Source organism: Larus michahellis, chromosome 4 (assembly GCF_964199755.1).
Source record: "Larus michahellis chromosome 4, bLarMic1.1, whole genome shotgun sequence".
NCBI classification, from domain to species: domain Eukaryota; kingdom Metazoa; phylum Chordata; class Aves; order Charadriiformes; family Laridae; genus Larus; species Larus michahellis.
In genome coordinates this window covers 34,451,696-34,476,759 of record NC_133899.1, presented here as the reverse complement: position 1 = coordinate 34,476,759, position 25,064 = coordinate 34,451,696, and the positions used below count along the sequence as shown (strand labels likewise).

General features: G+C 38.2%; 1 protein-coding gene across 7 annotated transcripts in view; it reads right to left on the bottom strand.

Annotated features, from left to right (window-relative positions):
- Positions 1-25,064, bottom strand: part of CDC42BPB (CDC42 binding protein kinase beta) — a 98,241-nt gene that overhangs the window by 27,986 nt on the left and 45,191 nt on the right. For all 7 annotated transcript variants that reach the window (XR_012586628.1, XR_012586630.1, XR_012586629.1 and 4 more), the window contains exons 4-18: positions 23,306-23,401; positions 18,669-18,817; positions 14,670-14,763; positions 13,121-13,321; positions 11,042-11,290; positions 9,995-10,074; positions 8,869-9,035; positions 8,650-8,769; positions 6,872-7,005; positions 3,670-3,912; positions 2,738-2,848; positions 2,027-2,271; positions 1,746-1,851; positions 1,058-1,182; positions 159-264 (exon numbers count right to left, since the gene is read on the bottom strand). Coding sequence is in view for 4 of the 7 variants with exons in the window: in XM_074583911.1 (XP_074440012.1) it covers positions 159-264; positions 1,058-1,182; positions 1,746-1,851; positions 2,027-2,271; positions 2,738-2,848; positions 3,670-3,912; positions 6,872-7,005; positions 8,650-8,769; positions 8,869-9,035; positions 9,995-10,074; positions 11,042-11,290; positions 13,121-13,321; positions 14,670-14,763; positions 18,669-18,817; positions 23,306-23,401 (2,226 nt within the window). In the remaining 3 variants the exon portion in view is untranslated. The remainder of the gene's footprint in view (positions 1-158; positions 265-1,057; positions 1,183-1,745; positions 1,852-2,026; positions 2,272-2,737; positions 2,849-3,669; positions 3,913-6,871; positions 7,006-8,649; positions 8,770-8,868; positions 9,036-9,994; positions 10,075-11,041; positions 11,291-13,120; positions 13,322-14,669; positions 14,764-18,668; positions 18,818-23,305; positions 23,402-25,064) is intronic.

The window sequence follows — 25,064 nt, the reverse complement described above, 5'->3', positions numbered from 1 at the left end:
TAAAAAATAGACAGTAGAGCAGAGGATTTATTAGAAAAGAATTCTGATTATGAACAGATAGCTGAAACTAAAAATTAGCCTCTAGCTTCTTAGATATCCCCAGGACCTGAATCCTGACCTTAGATATCCCCAAGCCTGAATGCTTGCTATTTTCTTACCAGTGTTCGTGACCCCAGACTGGAACTTCTCAATGATTCTAGTTCTTCTGTCATCTTGGAAGCTAACGCTTGCAGATAGCCACGAGCATCCTTCTCATCGCTTACCCTGTTGCGCAATTACAAAAAACTGTTACTCAACAGTTCCTTGGCTCATAGCACCAACTATTGTACCATCAAATAATCAGTGTCTGCACTGGATTTAGGGACATACAGAAATGGACAGAGCCGGAAAAACTCTCCCAGCAACAGAAAACTGAATACATCTTAGATCGTCTGCTTTAGATTTTTCTTTTTTCTGCTTCTCTCGATTGTGGCAGTTGCTAGGGAAACTGAAGTTTCCCTTTCACCATCAGCAAGAGTTCTGCAGAGGTTCACTGCTATTGTTTGGAACATGATCTGCATATTGCTTGCTCAATTTTTATAAGGGCTACCTTCAAGTCCTCCTTGTTTTGCATGCTGGAAATGCTTGCACACGGCTTGCTAAACCAGCAAATAACAGAGGGAAGAACTGACCTGTGGCTGTACTAGCGCTTGTCTAGTACAGCTAGTGACGTTCTATATGTTAACATGGACCTTTTAAATCATGACCATCTTCCTGAATGAATTTATCAAAATATTCCAAATTGGGTGATTTAGCGAGCACTTTACAGACTGAAGCAAGCTGACATCAAAACCCTCTCCTTTGTACTTAATAGCATCTGAAAATTTCACTTGTCATTACTACTGAGCAATACTAGAAAGCAGAAGAGAAACAGTTAATCAACACTCAGAAGTACCATGCTTTTGTTGATCCCGGACACAGAGAAAAGACCTAGCTATACATTAAAAAAAAAAAAGAAAAAGGCAATCAATATTTCAAAAGTTGAAAGTGGCCATCTGGATCTCTAAACAGCACACACCATTGAATAATTTCTGCAATCTGAGCTTCCCAGTGGGCAACAGACTCCTTCTTTGCTGCTAGGTCTTGAAGCTCATCTTCTAGCTGTCTGTTCTGTGCTGTCAATTTGTCCACAAAAGAGCAGAGCTGAAACAAAAAAATTAATTTCACTTGTGATTTATGTCAGTTTCAGACTTTTTAGATATGTGTATGTCTACACACCTACAGAATCTGAACAAACAAGACTACCCTGGGCTATCTGGAAGTTCTAACACAGACTAAAGAATGGGAAAGGATTAATTTTTTGTGGAACTGGAGACTAGCTCATGAGCATAGAAGAACATATTGCCAGTTCACACAAAACAATCCAAAACAAAGGAAAAGAAAATGCAAGCGCAGAGGTCATCAAGAGGAATGAGGTTTAACTGTAAACCATCAGGAAGGCTGGCTGCCATTGTAAATGCTTACTTCTCTGTGCAGCCTTCATGAAGAAATCAGAAGGTGGTGTCCTCTGAGCTAAACTGAGATGCTAAAGGTACTATTTAGCCAGATCTCTGACATTTACATGGCAAAAACGACATTTGTTTTGTTCAGATACTGCCTGAACATTCACAGATCCTGTTCTGACCAATGAGTAGACTATTTCGACATCAGAAAGTAATGAAGTTAACAATTACATCTTGCTTAAAAACGCGTCCTAAAATAATTACCCTCTCATTTTCTGTTGTTAGTTTCTTGTTATCTTCCAAGAGCATAGATCTTTCACGCTCATATTTCTCTTTCATTGTTCCTACTGCTTCCTCCATTTCACTGTGCCTATGGAGAAGGACAAGAAGTAGAAACAAACTGTAACATTGCTGAACTTGTAGACTGGGATTTTCAAAAAGGAATAAAGAGAGTTAAGGTGAAATACCAACCTGAACAGATACCTATGCAATGCAATACACACAAAAAGAAATCCATAGTTAATGAATCATGCCCAAAAGCTTACCTCTCTCGCTTTGTTTTCTCTAATTTATCCTTTAATATCATTATCTCTTTCTGCAGTGCAAGCTGATGGCTCTCTGAATCATGTACTTCCTTTTTCACATTTTTTACTTCCAAAACATGTGAGGCTTCTCGTCGGACCAACTCCTCTTCATAAAATAAGATTTTCTTTTCCAGCTCAGACTTAATTTTGGAAAGCTCCTGTTGATGTTCTAGTGTGGCACCTGCTGCCCGGCCTCCCTGCTTCAGCTGCAGAAGAAGAGAAAACATCAGGAAGAGACTATGGCCTGAAAATTTTGGGAATATTATTTAAAATCAGAATTGTCCAATTGGTGACACTTGGGAAAAATTTTTATTTGGGCACCAAGTGATTTAAAAGGTGCCTATGCCTGTCTCCAAGCATTAAGCCCCATAAATGACTGCTCTGCTTACACGACCCTAATAAAGGGTTCAAATGGTTTGCAGAGATAACAGATTTGGACCACGCTGGTTTAGTATCTGCTTAGAATTTATGTAAACTGGACATTTTCAAGACATTAGTCCAATGAGATATTGAAGTCTTTCAAGCAAAAAAAAGCAAATAAATCTGAACACTTTAGGTCAGGTTTCTAGTAATGCTGTAGTTTCTAAGTCTCCCACAGGTATCACCAGTTGAGTAAGCAAAACTATTGCAGCTCCTGTGCCATGAGTAAACATTTGTCAAAAAACATGTAACCTTTAGAGCTTCCAGTTCATTTTCCAGTTGTTTGGAGAAGACCTCACTGTGCTCACGAAGCTTGCGTTCTTTCGATGCTTCTGCTACAACTTCTTCAAGTTGGGCTTCCAGCTGTAACGAGGAATTTTAAGTCATTTCAACACAAGACAGCGCTACCTGTATCATTCATTTCCTTTCCACCATAAGGACGAGCAGCACGTTTTCCTTATTTCTATTTTACACTATAAAAATAATCTGAGAACGTCATGACAGTTGTTTTGCCTTCACCTAGAGAATACATAAAGTTTGATGATTTTTCAGTGATTAAAACACTCTGGGTTAACCACAATAACTGTTTCTTATGCCCTCTTCTGGTTATCTACTTCATCTTATGTAAAAGTATAAATTGCTTAGAATACTAATTGGAAATTAACTTGCTTCAAGATATGACAGACATGCTCTACAATGAGTAACTACAGAGGAAGGAAAACCACGTATTTAGCCTGTATCACTACTCCTCCCTCTAGCTGAAGAGAAAAAATTCAGTTAAAAAAAGAAGTCAGAATACTCCAACCTTAAAGCACATGAAGACATTAAGCTTTCTAGGTTTCAAGCTGACTATGAGTCAGAGTCTACAAGAATCAAAACACAAGAACTAAGAAGCTGGGTGTACAGCAAGAATAGTTTCCTCTGGATTAAAAGGGGCCTGAGTACAAACAAAAAAAGAAGACTCAGTTCGTTTCCTGATACGTCAGTAAAACATTTTGAAACAAATCCAAGACCTATTTTGTGAACTGTAGCAAAAGTTACATGGAAGAGTTACTGGTGCAATTTCTTACAGATGGACAAAGGAAATTATTGCTAACAGTCCCAATTTTTCAATACAATCACATATGAGATACTGAATAAGCAGCAGCTGAAACATGTTACTGTTAGCTATTTTATCAAGCTACCTCTTTTCTGATCTTCTCCAATTTACGGATGTCCTGTCGCATAGCATCAATTTTCTGCATGCTCATTTCCACCTCCTCCTCTTTGTCGCGAAGTTGCCGAGACAGCTTCTGCTTTTGAGACCGCAAGTCTCCCATCCTCTCACTGAGCTCGGAGAACTCCTGCACAGCTAGCTTCCTTTGTTGGTGGGCATCCCTCAATTCTTTGGATTGCATCTTTAATCTCTCTGAAGCTTCTACGAGTTGCTGGTTTAAATAAAGATATAATAAAAAGAATTATTTGAACTCCATATATTCTTTCCAAGAAGAAAGGAACTGGACCTACATAAGCATGACTCGAAAGCTCAATCACCTTATATAACTTCTAAGTACTATTTCTAATTCTTAATTTACATTGTTTTTTTTTTTATTTTTCCTGGCTAAGCAGCTGCAGTAACATAACAAGACAGCAGTTATTCTGCTTCTAGTGTGGCAGCTCCAGTAGTACCTTTGGTGTTCCAGAAGCTTTTCTTATAAATCTGACTACACAAGGCCACCTCACTTCTAAATAACTTAATTTTAGATTACCACCACGTACCTGTACTACAATAGCAACCTTTTTTAAAGGAATGTTTTAGCAGACAGCACATTCAAGGGAGCCATCAAAGACACTGTACCAGCATTGAGATGCTACAGCAGATCTTGTGAAATTCTTCAGAAAACTGAGGAAGATTCCTTAGCACAGACTGTGAAGTCCTAATACTTTAATTGAAAAGTATAAAAGCTGTTTACAGCAAGTAGTTAACAAAAATTAACAAGACTAAAATACAGATTGAATGTTTTACATAAAAGCATTTGAGAGTAGGAGAAAAAAAATAAGAAGAGCAGAACTAGACAAGAGAGTAAATGAATACTGGCTAAGGGACTTTTAAAAATTTCTGCCGTTGGTAGGAGTACTGCAGGAGCATTCATTAACTGCCCCAAAGGCATGTGTTCAAACCAGAAGGAGCAGATTTGCCTTCTCTGCTGCTCATACACTGGTAAATAACCCTTACCAGTGGTAAACAGACAGAAGAGAGACTGTTAAATTCTAGCAGACAAAAAACCCAGAGATTATGCCCCATGGATTACTTTTGGGTCCATCTAAATGTCACGTGAACAATACGGCTGCTAGACTTTTCCAAAACTAGCTATTTGAATACAGGTAGTGTTTTTTTAATATGTATTATTGAAAGCAGTATGAAGTATATGCAAACCTCTATTTACTGCAAAATATTTGCTGACTTAAACTAAGATACTGTTACATTTAACCAAGCAAACAAAGGTGTAATTTACACAACAGAAAATAAACGCAGCAATTACATAAAAGTAATCCTCAGCCTTAAGCAACAGTTAACCTTCTGATATTGCAAAGACTAAGTGGACTCAAGCTGGAACAGTGACCTAGCACTATTAACTCCTTCATCTATATATAAATATGTATACACACACATAGACACATGCACACACTTTTTGGTATCTACAGAACTGATGAGTAGCCATAGATCTGAGTTTAACTCCTGTGTATATTATCAAAGAATCATGGAATCATTTAGGCTAGGCAGAACCTTTAAAATCATCAAGTCCAACCATTAACCTAGCACTGCCAAGTCCACCACCAAACCACGTCCCTAAGCACTACATCCACGCATCTTTTAAAACCTCCAGGAATGGTGACTCAACCACTTCCCCGGGCAGCCTGTTCCAATGCTTGATAACCCTTTCAGTGAAGAAATATTTCCTAATATCCAATCTAAACCTCCCCTGGTGCAACTTGAGGCTGTTTCTTCTCATCCTATTGCCTGTTACCTGGGAGAAGAGAAAGTTCCTTTCAGGTAATTAGAGAGAGCGATAAGGTCTCCCCTCATCCTCCTCTTCTCCAGGCTAAACAACCCCAGCTCCTTCAGTGGCTCCTCATAAGACTTGTGCTCTAGACCCTTCACCAGCTTCATTGCTCTTCTTTGGATGCACTCCAGCACCTCCATGTCTTTCTTGTTGTGAGGGGACCAAAACTGAACACAGTGTTTGGGGTGGGGCCTCACCAGTGCTGAGTACAGCGGGATGATCACTTCCCTAGTCCTGCTGGCCACACTATTTCTGATACAGACACCAGGATGCTACTGGCTTTCCTGGCCACCTGGGCACACTGTTGGCTCATATTCAGCTGGCTGTTGACCAACACCCCAAAGTCCTTTTCCGCCGGGCAGCTTTCCAGACGCTCTTCCCCAAGCCTGTAGTGCTGCATGGCGGTCCTACAACAGACTCCCACCACAGTATCTGTCTCGCTGGCCTTCCCCCTGATTCCTACCCAGAAAGACTCAACCCTGTGGCCACCATTGTGAAGCTCTAGACAGTCAAAACACTCCCTGATATACAAGACTACCCCACCACCTCTCCTTCCTTGCCTATCCCTTTCTCAAGGGTTTATAACCCTAATTCCTACATGAACATTCTCAAGCGCTTCTGTGGTTTCTAACACATCGATAACCCCTGCGTCTTTGTCGTCACATGGCTCTCCAGCCCCTGACATGGCAGACCAAAGCACCTCACTAGCGTCCCTCAAACACTGGTGTGCCTCCCCAGACTTATCTCTGGCAAGCTTGGCTTTATCCCTTTCCCTCTTCAAATCTAGTTTAAAGCTCTTTCAATGAACCCTGATAACTCCTGCACCCTTCGAGACAGGGATACCCACCTGTCACCAGCAGGCCTGGTGTCATGTAAATCGACTCATGATTAAAACCCACAAAATTCTGCTGGTGACACCAGGCTTGGAGCCAGGTATTGACCTGCTGGCTCTTCCTGTTTCTTCCCTCAGCATTCCCTACAACTGGAAGGACAGAGGAGAACACTACTTGTGCTCCTGATCCTTTAACTAGTCATCCCAAGACCCTGAAGTGTCTCTCGATTGCCCTCAGATTTCTATTGAAACAGTTAAGAATAAGGAATTAAACTAAACCCATTCTTTAGGTGTTTGTTCCATCTAGCAGAACACATTTGAAATAAATGTCTATCAACTACCAAAAAAGAAACTGTACTACTTTAGAACACTACTGTTAACAGATTCACTAACATCTCAGTATAGTTTTAAAAAGCAACATTTAAAACACTAAAATAGGAATCACAGCAGAACTGTTCTATAATTACTTCACATGACCATTTTTAAATGTATCTGTCTTTGGATCAATACCTTATGAAGGTCCTCCTTTTCTTGCCGCAGTACCCTGCACTGTTTTTCTAGTCCTTTCAACTTGTGTATAGAGTCTTCATGTTCCTGTCGGAAAGCCACTGCATCTGCAAGCTGTCCTTCCAGTTTACTTATATCTGTAGATTAATACATATTAAAGATTTACACCAATAAAACAGGCAATATTACTCAAGCAAACTGGCATCACTTTGCTCGGAAAATCAACTTCTTTCCCATTCCCGCCATGTTAGATTGTTTAAGGTAATTTTGGGGCACTGACACCTCCAAATAATTTTAATTTTCTCAGCCTATTAAAGAAACCCTCCCAAAGACTGTGATCTCTAAGTGAACAAGCCTTAGCACAGGGCTTTGTTTTGTTTTTAAAGAATGCAACTTCAGCCTTTGAAAACACTGAAATAAACTTGAGTTGTTCTAATTCCAGTTCTAGTAATTTGTCTACTAAATAGTTTTCATTATATGACAAGCAAGGCTACAGTCAGTCATTAGTGCATCAAGCAAGACAGGAAAGGACTATTTATAGGAATAACAGGGAATCATGGAATGGTTAGAGTTGGAAGGGACCTTAAAGATCACCCAGTTCTGCTTGAGTTCTACTGATGTCTGTGGCAGAACAGGAAATTTGACCTATCTATTTAGGGATCCCAAGCACTGCTGTAATGATTAAAGTATTATTCTTTTCCTCACTTCAGCATAAACCTCATCCCACCCCACATGAACAAATACTACTTCTTTTTAAACCAGACCATACTGCCAGTTTTTGTATTTAACAGGATATCATTGGCTGAAGAGCTAGATAAACCCGAACCGCTTGCAGAAGCAGCACCTTAATCTAACTATTTTGACTCAAATCTAATTGTAGAATACACAAGAATAGCTCTTTTTTGGAACAATAAGCTATGTAGGACAGCTGAGCTGATTTTTGCAATGCACACACCTACAAAAGGGATCTATTGCCAAACTGCCGGCGGGGGGGAGCATGTGGAAAATCAGCATCAGCAACTCAGCATCTGAACTCACTTATGCTGTACTACGGGCCCCTATAAACCTCTCAGCCAAGTCATCAGGATTCAAAACTACCATTTTGTTTATCACTGATTTCCACTTAAAAATTAGACACTAACAGGAGGTTTGTATGGATAAACTAATAGCATTGTCAAGCAACAGATTTTCAGTGATATGGATGAGTCAGTCTTCTCTCGGGACAGATGCCAGTATTTGTTTTTCTGCAATGCTCAGTGCTTCCTAATTAATGCATCACCAGACAGAAACACAAAGGGAGCAGGAGCTCAGAAATATCTAAATGTGACCTATTATTATACACCCCCCCACCTATCCCCTTACGTTACTAAAGACCAACTATAGTCTTTTCTCCCCACTGTCTCTTCCACCTGCCTCCAAGTAAAACCCCTCCAAACAATACTCCCCCAAAAAAGGAGGAGTAAGAGAACAGGATCTCTGGAGATTTTTAGGGGAACGCACATCACGCAAAATATTTAACTGAACCCATCCACACAATTCATTGTACTCTAGACTCCCCATGCTAGAATATGCTATCAGGTTAAGCAACTGGAAGAAAAAGTTAAGTGCTCATCTGGAAAAACTGAAATGCCTCTTAATATTGAAAGAGACTTTAAAAAACCCTTTATTTTTTTAGCACCTCAAGAACATGAATTCTGATTATTGCAAAAAAACCAGTACATAATGTTACCAGGAGTAGCGAAATAAATTGCATTACTATAATTACCATACCAGAGGCTTACCTGTTAATTTGTTCTTCAACCGTTCAATTTCTTCATTTAATTTTTTAATCTCCTTATCACGGCTTGTATTTACTGTAACACACACTGGACCTTGGAGGTTCTGCATTGTCTGTGTAGATTCTTAAAATCAGAAAAGGAAGGAAAAGCTTTTCAATAAAACACATTCCAATTCCTGCTAATCAGCAGAGCTAAAGATCCAAACAAACATAAACCACTAACCTTGCAGTTTTCTGTTCAAATCCTGCTTTTCTTGCTCCAATTTCCGTATTTTCTTTTCATAGCCTTCTATTTGTGAAGTGTTCTTTAAGTCACGCTGTACATCCGTATCTTTGGTTACAGTGTCAGACTGCATCGCACTCTTTAAAGTGCCTCTATCAGATAAAGAGCTGAAAACAAATACGTAAGTTAGAACATTTTAATAAATACTCACAGCAGTCTACAGCAGCGGCATGCTAGGATTCCACCCAATACACACCTTAAACACACAAGAATAATTGGTGCAGTAATTGGTAGCATTGAGTCAACTGTCAGGGCAGATAAAGTTCTTATTCCCTAGCTACTGCAGCATTAAGATACTTGTATTCAGGAGTTCAATGATGCTGACGTACATTCACTTTACAAACTGCCTGAATGAGTGAAAATGCTACCTCTCCTATGCTAAAGGTTACTACTATCTTAACAGCAAAGTAAGCAGAATGGAAAGTGGACCTGCACTGAGAGCTGAGAAACAACCCAAAAGTTTAGTTTCAAGGGTGACAAAGATCGATTTAAGTTAAGCCACAGGATTTCACTCTGAAAAGGACGAGATGCGTGTACTGGGTTCTTTCTGAAATAGCATTGCATAGGGGTAACAAAACCCAGAAGGAGGAAACCAGGGAATAACAAACCGGGCAGAATAACCTTAAGAACAGAGACAAGTATATGTTTGAGGGATCTTTGAAGTTAGATGGAGGCCATTTCAAAGTTGGGCAGACTTAGCCTACCAGCAGGACTTGAGCAGGACAGCTAATTCTGAACTCTTCCTGGCAGACACACACATGGACAAGACTTGCTCTCAGCCACTCACTGCAGGAAGAGCATGCTTATACTCAATTGCAAGTAACACATCTAGTCCCTTAATTTTAATTTAATTCAAATAGATTAAGTACTAAATACAAAAGCATCTAATCCCCAAAAGCATGATCCAAATATGTTCAGGCACTTGGAAGAAAAAAAAGATGGGATAAAGGTTTATCCACAGGTGCACCTATGGACATCAACCTTTCTACATGTTAATAAAATGAGAATTTCATAGATTAGCTGCATTTAGGAAGCAAGTGTAATGAATAGCATATTCTTTGCTTACCTATCAGTTGTGTATGTAAACCCAACAAACGGTAAATGCAATCCAGAAAAGCCTGTATGAGAACTCGGTGGCACCACTTCCTGCATGAAAACAAAATGCATGAAAACCCAAAAGACAACCCATCCAGGCTAAAGGCATTTGATTTACCCTCAACAGTTAAAGAAAGACAACTAATGGAAAGACTTTTCTTAGTGCATACCAAGTCACAATTGGCAGTAGAGCCTTCCATTGCCGCTGGAAGAACTTTATTTCAGATTAGGTTGTTTAATATAATGACTTGAATTTAGGAGCCTCTTGAACCGGCACTTGAAAGGACAGCATTTCAACAAATTCAAAACACAATGCAACCATTAAAAGAAAACCCAAAATTTCAAGTTCTTAATTAAAAGCGACCTGGCACCAAAATGCATGCTGTTAGTTTTAGTATGTCAGTTACTGTTAGACACGTAATCAAAAAGCATGCCAAAAGCTCCTAATTTCTTGGAATACAAGACGATGAACAAATTACCACAAAAGCCCTCTGCTCCTCTTGACCTGAGTTTGTAAATTACTACACAACAGAAATGGAGGAGGGGAACACCAATGTCCCCACTCCAAATGCCAACCTCCTGGTTCTTAAGCGAGTGGAGAAGTAGCAGTGTGAGCTTTCTCACCCGGACAGCTGTGATTGCAAGCTGCATGGAGAATATATGAGTAGTTCTGAAGACAGATTTTTTTTTTTTTTTTTTACCTTTGAAAAGGAATAAATCCAAACACTAGCACCGTGTAAAGGTAAACCAAAAGGGCAGCTAAGGGTTTCCCCCCCTCCCACCTAGATATGTTTTAACTTTGACTGACCATGTCAACAACTGCTACCATTCAGAAAAGCAGCTCACAATTTCTGATTATCCAAAATGACAAAGAGATGAAAAACTTGAATTTTTCACATTTTAAATTACTTATTTTTCATCTCTTATATTGCTTACTTTGAAATAAGTTCTCACTACTAACTTATAGTGCAGCAAGGTTACATATTTGCATTAGTAATATTCAAAAACAAAGACTCACTGGATTTCTTAATACATCATCATCTACATCAAAGTTTGAGGTGTCAGAAGGACTGCTAACATCTGGAATGTAAGGTGCTTCTAGGTTTCGGATGTTGTCCCAATTAAGTCCTTCAAAAAATGCATGAGACTTAAAATCCTCTATTCCATTCTGTCCCAGTCTACGCTCCCTACTGCAGATGAGTCGCTGAATAAGATCTTTTGCTTCTTCAGATACATCTGTAACATGGGATGGAAACTGAAATCGTTCCTAGAAAACAAAACGAATAGAGAAATTTTTGAGAAGGAATCCATTCCATAACTTTCAACAGCAATTTCAAAAAGAACATGCTAAATTACACCAATAAAACTGGAAATGAATAGGCAACCATGTTCTAGTTCCAGTGAGCAGTGGCAGAGCACAATGCATTACATTCAGTGACAGATTTTTTTGTCCTTGAAATCCATTTTAAGAACAAGTAATCATTTCTCAATTTCTTTAATACAGATCTATTTGAAACTAACTGCAATTACAGTAACTCTGTTAGGAAAAGCAAACTTTTTTAAGAAGACATACAGGAATCTTAACACACTATACTATATTAAAGATCATAAAATAAAGGCAGACCCTCACTGGTATTTTTAGTCACTGATCCACTGATCTCCTGAAGATGTACTCCTTGAGATTTTATTAATTCCAACTCTAAAAAAACCCATGATGGTAGCCAGTTCTTTACAAAACTTTGTTGTATTTAAGGCTGTATTTTTCTAATTTATAGGTTAAATATCTGCTTTTCTTACCAATCTACATTTTGCATAGATTTATAGTATCATAAACAAATGGAAGTTCTAAAAATTTTAATTTCCACTAACATCTGAAATTACTCTAGGTACAAATCAGGAAAACGTTTTCTGTATTTTAGCTTGCTACTACTACCACTGTATAGTCAAGAAGGGTTTTTGTTTGTTTGTTTTTTTTCAATAAACAACAATAGCCTATATATCTCTTTTAATAATACAATTTTTCAAGCTTAAAATTAGATCATTAGGGACCAAATCAGCATAACTGAAATTGAACTTTAAAACTTCCATTGAAAAACATACAATGATATTGACTGTGTGTCTGAATGAGACTAAAAACTTAAGTCTGCAGGACAACAGCTTCAGATTTCCTCCCAAGTAGTTCAAGAGCCAGGCAGCCATAGTTTACACTGCACAGTTTGTGTACATAGTTTACATTTGCAACCAGTTAGTTCACTGAAGAAATTAAAGCAAGAAAGAGATTAATATTTATCACAGCAAGGGTGTCAGCTCTGGCAATGGGTTTCACGTCTTATCCATCACTATTTCACTGTGAGAGCAGAGCATTGTAAACACCAGTCAACTGCGCTCATCCTGGGGAGAAAAAAATGCAATACTACAGCCTACACAACAGCTGCTGGCTACCTAGGGTGAGTATGCGCATCAACACATCCTCCTAATACAGCTCCTGAAAGGACACCAGGAACTGGTTTATTCTTATTCTCTAATGTTCAAAATGCACACAGAAGTTCCAACATTTCTCTACCACTTTGACCCTGGACAAACCCCCTGACATCATGTTCTTCGTGCAGCTCAAGTTCGTGTTCTTCTACCGCTTCCACTCCGGGCAATCCCCCCAACCCCATGTTCTTCATGCAGCTCATGTCTACCCTGGTTGACTTGCCTGTTCCCTTTTTCGTACTCTTACCACTGACAGAAAATGTGTACAGCTGTGTAAATAATACATTACTTCATTTCTCCTGCACAGCCCAGAGGAAACTTTAAATGGGCCTAACATGAGAGTTGGTTTTAATTTCGATTTTGTGATGATTGCTTAGATTTTCCAACAAGAACAAGATCAGCATTTAGAGAAAAATTTCCATTTGACAAAGAATCAAATTTCTGCAGTTCAGAGAAGCAAACATTCCTAAAACCTGAACCAACAAACCTACACAATATGGTTCTAAAGCATGGTGAAAAAGCAAAGAACTACCATCACTTAAATATCTTTAAGTTATAACAGTTTCTCTGTAAACCTTATAAGCTCAGTGAATACATAAATGTTTAATACAGCTCTTACTTCATGATTCATAATCTTCCCATAGGTTTCCACTAACGACTCTGCATAAAAGGGTGTTTCACCATACAGCATTTCATACATGCAGACACCCAGTGACCACCAGTCACATTCAGGGCCATATTTTCCCATTCCATCTTCCATTGCTTGCAGTATCTCCGGAGAGATGTAGTCAGGTGTACCCACTGCTACTGAAGACTGTACCTGAAAAATAAGGCAAACATAATCCTCGTAAGTTTTCAGGTTCTCTCAGCAATTTTCTCACACAAACAGCAGTATTTCTGATAAACAGCGACACCAGGACATGATCTGGGAAAGGGAGATATTTATACAAATCACAGCAATAAAGAAAATATTAAGAAAGTAACAAAGACTACATAGATTAAGTTCAAGTCCACTTCTACATAAAATCCATTAATATATTTTATCCAGAACACAGCAGAAAACAAAACGGTCATACTCGTTGTGAGAAAGCAGGAAGACAATAGGAGAAAATGTTTTGCCTTTTTGTCTGTTTAGAATTGCAACTAGCTGCCAGAAGTTGAAATGAAAAATGATTATGTAGGGAGTTTGAGTCCTATGCCCGACTTTACAGTTTCATTTGAAGATCACAAACCAAGGTCCTCGGGCCAGTAGTCCCCTATTTTTATTATGTCAGAAATTGGTTTAAAGCTTACTGCATAATGTGCAACTGGATGCAATGCAGGGGTAAGGTGGGGAATTGCCCTGTGCCCAAGTCGTAGGGAAGCCGTGCCCATCAGGGCAGTGGCAGAGCAGTTCTCATCTCTAGGAATATGTTCTCGGGATTCACATCCAGTTATAATGGCTCCTTCCAAGTCATTCTGCATTTTAATATGGTAAATCCTTGGCAGGCACTTTATGACTACAGAATGTCACCAAGACCTGAGTTTGTGCCAAAAATCGGTGAACGATGTTGCGTGCCATAGTTTGGCAGGACTGGCACCCCTGGAAGCACTCTAAACTAGGCAAAACAAACAAAAAATGTCACAAGTGAATTAGCTTTCAGGGCTGTATCCAATCTGGTGCACAAGATGGCCAATTACCATACTGTTGCAGTTCCATTTCTAAAAGGCATATAAAACAAACTGCTGATTAATTATCTCCTCATTTTTGATGACTTCTACTTTAAGTCTGCCACGGCTTCTAGGTTTCCTGGTCACCTGTGGTTCCTACACATAAATCATACCAAATTTTTATCCTTTTTGAACAACTGATCTCTGGACAGTTCATAATATCTCATGAGAACTCAAATGTCCGGTAGCAGAAAGGATGAAAGTCAGAAAAACATAGCAAAGGATAACTTTAAAAGGTATCAGCCTGGAAAATAAGAAGATGAAGATGACAAAAATGTTTTTATAAGTATATATTACTTATAAATTACTTATTACTTCCCTCAATTTTTAGCATGTCAATAAGCTTACAAGCTAACACCTCCCTGATGCACACTGACATATCTAATACCTTTAATACCAACAACTCACTTAAAAGGTCCTACTACCAGCAACCCAATTAAATTTTGCTTCATACATACTGTGCCATCTTCACTCATCTTCAGACAGGACCCAAAGTCTGCCAGTCGTATGTGGCCATTCATGTCCAAAAGAACATTATCAGGCTTTATGTCCCTGTTATAACAGAAAGAAGTGAAAAGATTTAAATATAGAACATTAGCTCTGCTTGTAAAGATTAATCTTAACATCAGAATAACAGAGAATTTTATGTTGGATACCCACAGATGCAAACTCTTTTTATTGCAGTATTTACGACCCTCTCCTCCCAGTGAACTCACAACTTTGCCTGCAATATTGAAGCCTTAGATTACATCAGAGATTCAGCTCAAAGTTGAACTGTGAATAGTCAAATAACCAAGCAGAACAATTATGGTGAGTCATATGACTGTAACGGATACGTAGTTTACTTCACCAACATCATTTCAAGGTTATGTGTATCTCAATATATTGTTTAGAGGCAAGAAAGATAAAAGAGAAAAGACAATCTTTTAATCTCATGTTTTTCACCAAGATTTATAACCAACTTTTAACTTCTTATCTAGAAAAATTTTTTTACTACTTCTCTAAATTTTGTCTAGTATTTCTGATAGCCAGTATTTTTCACATGCTATTCAAAACTTTCGATACGCTACTGCACAGCACATTTGCTTCTCTGGGTACCCAAAGACCTTTGCGTCCTGTGTATATGCAGAAGTTACTCTACAAGCCACTGAACTGCTCCAGCTCTGGGATCAGGGCAACGCTATTTCAACAAGATACAGTAACATTAGAAAGTCTCCAATATCACAACGTGCCTTTCCTACTCTTACATATACATAGCAGGCTGTAAAATGCTATACAGCATGCCAAAGCTACTAAATAACATGGAACTAAGACTCCCATTTCATTGCTTGATACTCTTTTTGATATCACGAAGGCAGCCAAAAAGGATTTACTAAAGAGCACGTTACTGGAATTCAGTCCACCAATTAACCAGACTATTTCACAACTTTGTACTGAAATTCACACAAAGTAAAGTATCAGTAGAAGATCAATCATCCAGACGACTTAGTAAGACAGTCCTGATACATACTGTGTTGGTGGTTTTTTTTTCCAAATTAATAGCCTCAAAATATCCCAAATGATTTTAAGAGCACCGAGCCAGTATGTTGGGAAGGTGGCGAGAAAGAGAGAAGAGCAAGTGCAGAAAACAGAGTCAACTCAGTTATGCACCGATTCTGCAGGCTAAAAAGAACATCCATGTCTTCCAAAGTAACATATACCAGTCTCCTTCCCTCTCTTTAGCCAACACTATCCAGGATTAGCTCCCAACATGCTAGCGTATCACCATGCAAATTTGAAATACTATTATTTATCTGAGCTGACCGAAAAGATAACGAAACCTATAAATGCGTTGATTTAGGGTGGTTGGTTTTTTTTAGATATCATATTTATTTAAATAATACTATCTATTAGTAATAAATAAAACCACATGAGCTTTATGTTAAACCCACCAGTCTTGTTGCACCATAAAACACTGTATTTCTTTTCAAATAGGAAGTTCCAAATGCCACTACATGTGCTTAAAAACTTAAAAAATTGAACAATAGCTTCAGCTTAATTTTTGAGGAAGAGACTAGAATTACTAGGAACAAGAAAAAAAACCATGCTGTAACACACCTTGCTACATAGATGTGGAAGTTGACAATGTATGATTTTTTAAGGTGCTGAATTCCACAGTTTCACACTTGAGGAGACTTACAAGAAAAACCATGACAGGTTTAACAAAGGGTCCTCATATGTGTAAAAATCCCGACAATCTGATAAATTTTTCCAACACAAACTTGAATTAACACTTTTTAACCAAGGGCTAATGCTTTGGAACTAATTAATGAAACTTCACTAACACTAACCCTGTTGCTCATTAGCAGTATTAAGACAAAATAGTAAATGCTAATCCACGTCTGTCAACATACATTAAATGCATACTGACTTGTTATAATACAGAAAAGTATGTGCTAACCCAGAAAACTAGACATGTCACTATGCTTTCCCAATAAACTCACTAGTAAATTTCTATTGTTAAACTTATTCCCTACATTTCAGTTCCAGATATTGTCAAGATTCCCTTACAGCCCCATAACCACAAGCCAAGCTCAGTGGGTGCAGAGGACTATTAAAGCTTATCTACAACTATACACCAATTTGTTTGGTTTTTAAATGGCTCACAGTGCCATTCGAAGCATGAGCCAATCTCAACAAACACATCTCTGCTTTTCTGCTTTGCATGCAGATCTTGCTGGCCTAAGGGAACACTGTTTCTGTTCAGAAAAGCTTAATGCCTCCTCTCTGAGCTCCACCGTTTCCTATCTACAGCTAACAGGTCATATAAGCCTTTAAAGGGTCCTTGAAATCCTCTCCAGAGCAATCATGCTTCCTCCTAATCCATTCCAGTTGCCAAGCAGTAATTTCTTGGGCATTCATACATCTCCTATTCAAAGCGTTTGTTTTGGCCTCAAGAGCCATTCATTCCTACTGCGGCAACAGACCTTTCAGCCCCATGCAAAGATGTAGCTGGTCAGTTAGTCAGGCCACCTTCCTCAGAAATAGCTGCAATGGTGCTTCTGGCGAACATTTGAGTCTGTAACATTTTAAAATCCCCACATACCATCCACATTTACTCACAGAAGTATCACAGAGTTTATGTATCTTCTCTTTCTAATTTTTCAACAGAGATCAAAGTCCAAACAGAAGAGTTCAAAGTGTTACAGTTTGAGAATTCCCTGTGTCTTTTAAACATTATTTGTAAACAAAAATCACCTCACCTACCCAATGGTTTTCACCCATAAATTTCATAAAAGAGACAGTAAAACTGCCCTTATTTCACAGACTAAGAAACAAAGGCATGAAGAGGTAAAGGGACCTGGCCAAGATGTACCTGCCAAGTCAGACTGAAAGCTAGCATGAAGTCCACTTCTCCTGAGCCAGGACTTGCAGTCACCTATCGGGGACCTACTCACACAGTCATGAACAGTTTTCAGTTAACTGAAAAACCCCACTACTCTCATACGCTGTATTTTCTAATTTTGTTTACTGAAATCAAGCTATAAAATCAGCACATAAAGGGACAACTGCAAAGGTTTCCAGAATTAGTATAATTTTGCTTCCTAGTTGACACATCATACATAGTTGTTAAATCTGAAAAGCAAACAAAGGATAGAAATTCTCCCTCGATCAAGATTCTTGCAATGATGAAACAAAATATTTAGCAAGTGCCTCCCTTGCACTACTCACAGTTCTAAAATAGTTGCTCTAAGAGGAAGCCAAAAAAGAAGCATACAAAGTGTACTCTACCTTCCTGACCCATTTCCTCTGACAGAGCATGAGGAATATTTTATATTCTTAACTACTACAGAACACAACCTCACTTAACATGATGGTAGGCACTGACCAGGAATATACATCGTGTGTGCAGAAGCAATTAGACCAGCAGATGCCCACGCATTACAAAAACCGTTTGAGGATGACCTCAGGTCAATACACGCAGTGATGTTATCACGGGCTCACTGTGTGCAAATTTTGCAGAACATCTAAACATTTCCAGAGAATTCAAACCACTTCAAACTTCTAGGTTGGCTTGAGCAAAGGCAGACAAATATGCATGAAGTGAATCGAGAATAAGTCAAGAAGCTTGATTAAAAATAAAAGCTTTAGGAAAAGGTTAGTCAGATAAATGTCACTGCTTCTAATATCAATCCATCAAAATTTGATATTTAAAATGTATAGCTTACATATAGCATATATTTTTTCTATTTTTATATATTTATAGATAATTTATTTTTTATATTTATATATATTTATGCATATATTAGATATATAATAGATAATAGCTTATACAACTATTATACAGTGTACAGTAAGCAAGTACCCACAGTAGTTTGCCTGTGGCTACTGTGTCCATTTGTATATGCAGCAATAACTTTAGGATTAACTTCATATAACTGTACATGTATTTTTTGCCAAGTAAGACAATATTTTACCTGTGCACATAATGCAGCTCATGTATGGAATGTATAGCAAGCACCATTTCACCAATGTAGAACCTAGCCATATCTTCAGGAAGCTTGTCTTCAAACTTACTAAGAAGCGTCAGTAAGTCACCACCAACATAGTAGTCCATCACTAGATACTGCAAAGGGAGAAATAAAGCAATCAAGAGACGGATGGTAAGGAAAAAAAAATAAAGTTCATCAGTAAACTGCCAAAAAAACCCCTTTCATGAATTTTTTCTGTGCCTGGGGAAAGTAGTCAAAATTGGTAATCTTTTGTGTTACTTTTATTTGCTTATTTAGTGTAAAAAGATATTACATTCCTTTAATAACAACAGTAAGGAAAACACATCAGCATTCAGTTCTTACCATAAAAAAACCCCACAACCAAGATACAGCAGCAACAGACAAATACATCAGAGTGAGTTTATTTCTGTCTCAACTACAAGTGTCACACAAAGAAAATGATCTAATATCACCAAAACTAATGTAGGGTGTCCCAAACTCTTAAACTGAGAATTTCCAGAGGATGCAGAAAGAAGAAAATATAGTTAAAAGCAATACTTGACACTTAGTCTAAAATATACATTTCATTACTACTTTTAGTTTTGGTACCATTTCAATACTACTAGAGTTCCAAAAGTGGGCCTTATCACATCAACATCTTCAACTACTCTTCTTGGCACATGCCACATCATGGATGCATAACACAGCTGGCAGGGGCTTGGTGACACTATACATTAGGGGTGTCTGTGACAAGCCAGAAGCACTGTCAAGCCAGAGGCACTACAGTAGGAAATGTTAAAAAAAAAAAAAAAAAAAAATCAAACATTAATGTTCTTGTAAATATATTTCAACGAAAAAATAAACATCCTCCTAGGCCAATCATCCATTGCCCTGTTCATGGAAAAGACCAACATAGATAAGGTAATGTGAAAGAAAAGAACTCGGACTTGCTATGTTTCTCTCATACCACAAAATGAGGATTTAGTTTTAGTTATTTCTTAGCAATATCCACCTAAATCCAAACCATCATTTAAAGTGTAATGATTTTATCTAGTGCTACCAGTCTTGAGCCATTTTGTTCTATGCTTCCCAAGATGATTTGATACGTGGTTTCAGGAATAACTGCTTATTCTGGAATTAACTTTCCAATGCAGTCATATTATTTTTCCCCTCAAGGCAAAGCAACCTACAATCTACTGTACCTGCCACAGATTCATCCTACACACGGCAAGTACACTAAAGAAGCCAGGAACTCAAAAGAACATAAAATGTAATACAAACCATTTCCTCACTATCTTTCGGCTTAAAAGACCGATCTGAATGGCATAGGTTTTGATATTTTTTTCCACTGTATTCAAATTATAGCTTTATCTGATAGGCAAATTTCATCCCTTATGTCGAAATCAATCAGTCAGTATTGCACAATCCATCAAGGAATTTCAAACATGTGTTGGAACACTGTACATATGCAACAATTATGTTTAAAAACAAAAGGCTACGAGAGAGAAACCAGTAACCTTTTAAAAGGGATATTGTATTAAAGTATTTTCTCTCCAATTCAAGGCTAAGAGAGTTTATGGAGACTTCTGTGGGAGCTGAAATATCCTGCCTGTCGAAGAGAAAAGGTAATGCACTTCCCTCAGCTCTCACAGCGTTTGTAACTCAGCAAGAACCCAGCTGACCCATGAAATGAGGCACTTGGATCAGAGGAAGACGGTGAGACTTCTACAAGAAGGTAAAATTTTATTCATCTTCCAATTCACAACGATCTTCATGCCTGGAGGCACTCCTCCCTTCACATGGGGTTAAAATAAAGGCTATTCTGATGCGGAAATCTAGAGGTATCACTTCTTCCAGGGAAGTGACTACATCAAACAGAGGGAGAGTAGTTGGAAATCAAAGGGAAAAAATACATCAAAATAGTCTCATGAATACTCAGAAGCATTTAAGAGGCTGACAGCAGACAAACACCCATATGCCCTTCTCATGAATGAGACTGTGAAAGAAAATTTTTCTGGTAAGTCACAATAAAACAAACAGATTTGAATCTAGAAGAGATCAAGAACTTCAGATCCCGTACATGTTTCTAATATTCATGGACTATGTTTTACCTACACCATATCTGCTTCAGCAAAATCGCCAAAGGCTTACTTAACCCATCTTGACCCAAACTGTCTCTATGAAAGCTTTCTAAGAACCAGAAAAAAGACATGCTATCATTTCTGTGTAATGTCATGTAAGAGTTGGCCGTTTAGAAAACACTACCACGTGTATTTACCTCTAAACCATTTTAAAACTACAGCAGCAGAACCAGAAAATTAACATTTTGTGTTTCTTGCTTATATTTAAATTCTACATCATAACATGTTCTACTAACATTAAATAGAGGGGGAAAAAACCCACAATTACTTCTAGACTCTCCAAGGACTCTACATTTTTCTACCTTAACATCTTACCTTCTTTTTATTTTTCACGTTCTGAACCCTTTATCGTGCAGCCAGAGGAGGAAGGCAAAGCCCTAGGTATGGGAAGACACCAAGGTTCTCTCTCTGCTTTCGGGTTAGCTTACGTGGCTTTGCATTTAAGAGTCACTAGCTATAATGCACAAACATCACTGGTAGCAGATACCAGAACCTAGAGCTTTCTTGTTCAGAGGACCGATGTCCACCCCAGCCTGGAGAATCAAGCTCTGCTGTCTGTTCTTGTTTTGTTCTCAGCTTTGCATTCCATTCTACAAGGATCAAGGATGAACAGCACAGCTAAAAAGTAAACCCAATCTGACTGAGTTCTGTAACATGGCAGCACTCTCCTAAGATGTGGAAAAATATGGCTATAAACTTCTTCAAGCTGAGCAGAGAATTGAACAGAGACCTTTTAGCCCCTGGACAAGTGACCTACCAGGATGGTATGGAAGAGAACCTTCTGTCCAGGTTTTTGGATGAAAGTCATTGCCTGATGTGCTTTCACCTTTTCTTCATGCATCATTTACCACAGAGTGACTGAGATGCAGATACACTCCATCTGTGAGCACCAGACACTTACATGAGACGGATGCTGAGTAACAGACCAAATTGGAAGGCAGCATCTCAGCACATGCAGGACCAGACCTCAGGCAAGCTGGGAATCTGCTGACTTTGGCTGCCAGGCAGAACTGTTGCCTTCTTAGATACTGGCTCTTAAATTAGATGCTAGATGTCTAAATTCTGCTGTCAAGGGAAACTTCAACATCTAAATGTCTTCGGGAATTTGGCGAAAAGAAATGTATTATACTGCTGTAGCTTGCTTGGAACAGATTTGTATAAAATGGTATTAGCAACACTAGATCACTGTCATTACTGCTGCTTGCTATCTTGTACAGCCAACAATTTTTCCTTAGGTAGCTCCATTCTTAGAAGCTTCTTGGAAATATGACATTATAGGATGTCTTAGGTTATTTTTATGCAAGTCTGAAGGCTGTTTGGTTCTGTGGGAATCTGAAATTATGAGCTATCCTCATGAGGCAGTGCCAGAGATAACTAAACTTGGAGAGGTTGAAGATCTGGATCTATCACAAAGCATTCAATGGAAATAGCCTGTAAATAAGGGTCTGAGACTCGACTACTTATTTGCTTATGATGTGCCTGTTATTCTGAAAATAATTTTAACATGACAGTCACAATAATTTGTTTTGTTTCAGCACCTGTGAAAAAATTTGAGTATTTCCTGACTGTCATAGGCTTAGTTCCTGAACTCATTGTCAGCCTTGCTTCAATACATTTTTTTTCTATTTATAATCATGACTTGCTACTGTGGTACTATCTGAAAGTGTTGTGTTAAGAAGGTGAAAACTTTTACTTTAGAACTATGAGAGTTGTCACAGAAATAGCAGGTTTGCAAACCCAGCCTGAAGTAGCCACATGGAAGCTGTATGGTTCAGTATACTGTAGTATGTTGGGGCTTTACCGATTTTGCTCTTGACCTGCACTCTCCTGACTTCTGTGACAAAGGTAAACATAAGCTTATATGTTACTATTCCAGTAACCCATCATTAAAAAAAAAAAAAAAAATGTAATAGGAGTAACAACTTCATAAATGGTTGCTAAAGTGTCTCAACTACTGAGATGACCAATCTGATTTAAAAACATATTTTAGTTAAATACTTTTAAGAAATAGGCTAATTTTTTCCTGAGACTTTTAAAATACCAGTTTAATCAGTTTGTTTAAAGTAAAATTTTACATTACTTTTGCCATTTTAAAACAAAATCTTTCTTCAAAAGACATTCTGAAAGTTTAAAATAAAATAAAAATATTTCTTATTTTTACAGAGTTAACGCCTCAAATTATTTAATTGCAACGTTATCCAAAACATTAAACTTAAGCAGGATTTATTTTAAGCAAGGGTAGATTAGTTAATTTAAAATGCTTAACTAAACCTCTATATACTATAGTACTACACAATTTTCTCACTCTCCTGGAGTTACAGTCAGTCCTTTGAAGTTTTTCTTCAAGGAGAAAACAAGAATGTTGAAAGACTGCTGTGAGGCATGAGGTAGACTGATTTATTGCAGTAATATCCTTAAATGTACCAAAAATAAAGTTCTTTCATAAGCTAAAGCTTTTATTTGCTGATGAATCAAACATACCAAATAGTTCTCATCTTGAAAGGCATAGTGCAATGTAGTAATCCACTGACAATCTCCATTCACCAAGACATTTCTCTCCTCTCGGAAGCAAGCTGTCTAAAGGAAGAGAGGGGAAAAAGCCATTGTCAACATCAACAAGTACTTTTCACAGGATGAATATATATGGATGTTTTACGGGATTATTTAAAATTACTGAACAGAGGTCTCTATTCATTGGAATTCAGTATGCACAAGTGACAAGCCAGGGAATCTCTGCAGGCTTGTAGTCAGGCACTGAGTCACTCTAATCCCGACTGCGATCTTCAAAAAAAAAAAAAAAAACCAAAACAAAAAAGAACCAAGAAAACCTTCAAAAAACCCCCACCCCAACACACACGCCCCCAAAACACCAGAAGGCCCAACAAACCAATTCAAGTCAACACTGAAGCTCTGTTCCATAATGTATTTTTAAAAGCCAGAAAAATGATAACTTGCCACTGCAATCTGTATCAGAAAGATAGTGGCTCTAGGAAAGTAAGTCTAGTTCTTCTCAAAAAGACCTTTGTGAAAATAGAGTTTCACGTATACTTTTCTACAGCTCCAGTTCCAGACACTGACAACACACTATAGGAAATAAGCAGATTTTACTATTACTGTCTTATCTTTGTCCAGTATAACACATTTTCATTTTCAGTAACCTTTCCTGCACTTCAAATAGCACACTGAAACACTTCAGAGAAACAAGCTCTGTGTAACAGATTTTCTCAGCACCTTTACATAAAAACAACTTTCATAAACTTCAAGCCAAGTCCTCCTTAATAAAAATATATTAACATTTTTATTGGATCAGAAATATCAAGATGCAGACCTTGGGACTCCTGCGCTACTCTCAATTCAGAGAGCCATTATTAGGACACGTGGTAGCTGCAGATTCAAGTGTCTGTGTTCTAGATAATAACTGATTTTTTTAGTTGTTGCTGTTGTCACTGCCACTTGTCCGTAGGTCCTGGAACATATACTACAGAAGGAACATTCCTGGGAAGCCAAAGCGTTACCATATACTGATTGTACCTTATAAAGCTATCTCAACCATTTTTCCTGCTAAGGAAGCATAAGTCAATTTACATTTCTACTGAAGATGACCATACTGTGGCCACATTGTAAAGCTAGTAATTACTGGTGCAGAGAGATGTAAATTGTAATTAAATGTTAACTGAGAGTGGCTTAACGGTTTATGAATGCAAGGCCAAAGTATCACTCTACAAAAAAGTTTGGCAGCAACAGCAACTCCCAAGTAATCCTACCGCCTGCCCGCAGCACCAGAGCACAGCACTTCCCAGTGCTCCTGGCACCACGATGGGAGGTGGCTGCCAACACAAAAAACGAGTTTGTTTGTTTTCGAAGACATCTGTTCCTTGATCCAGTTCACTCTGCAACCTCAAACAGCGAGGGAATGTTATGAGGACTTCAAAACCAATAATGCCGCTGAACCCTTTGCATCATGAATTCAAAGGATAAAACTCTCCTTTTCTGCTTACACTAGCTTAAAAAGGCCTCGAGACGTGCCTTGAAAAAGCACGACAGGCTACCTAATCAGCCAGTCACGGCTTATTTGGAACTGTCAACACTAATACACTAATGACTCTGTATTTTGCTGTCAGAACAACAAATACAAATGGTCCACCTTATCAACATAAACGGCGTGCCTATTTTTGCTTGCAACCCATTTATGGATGTCAGTTGATATTCACTAATCTTTCCTGTATTTTAGTGGCTTCCG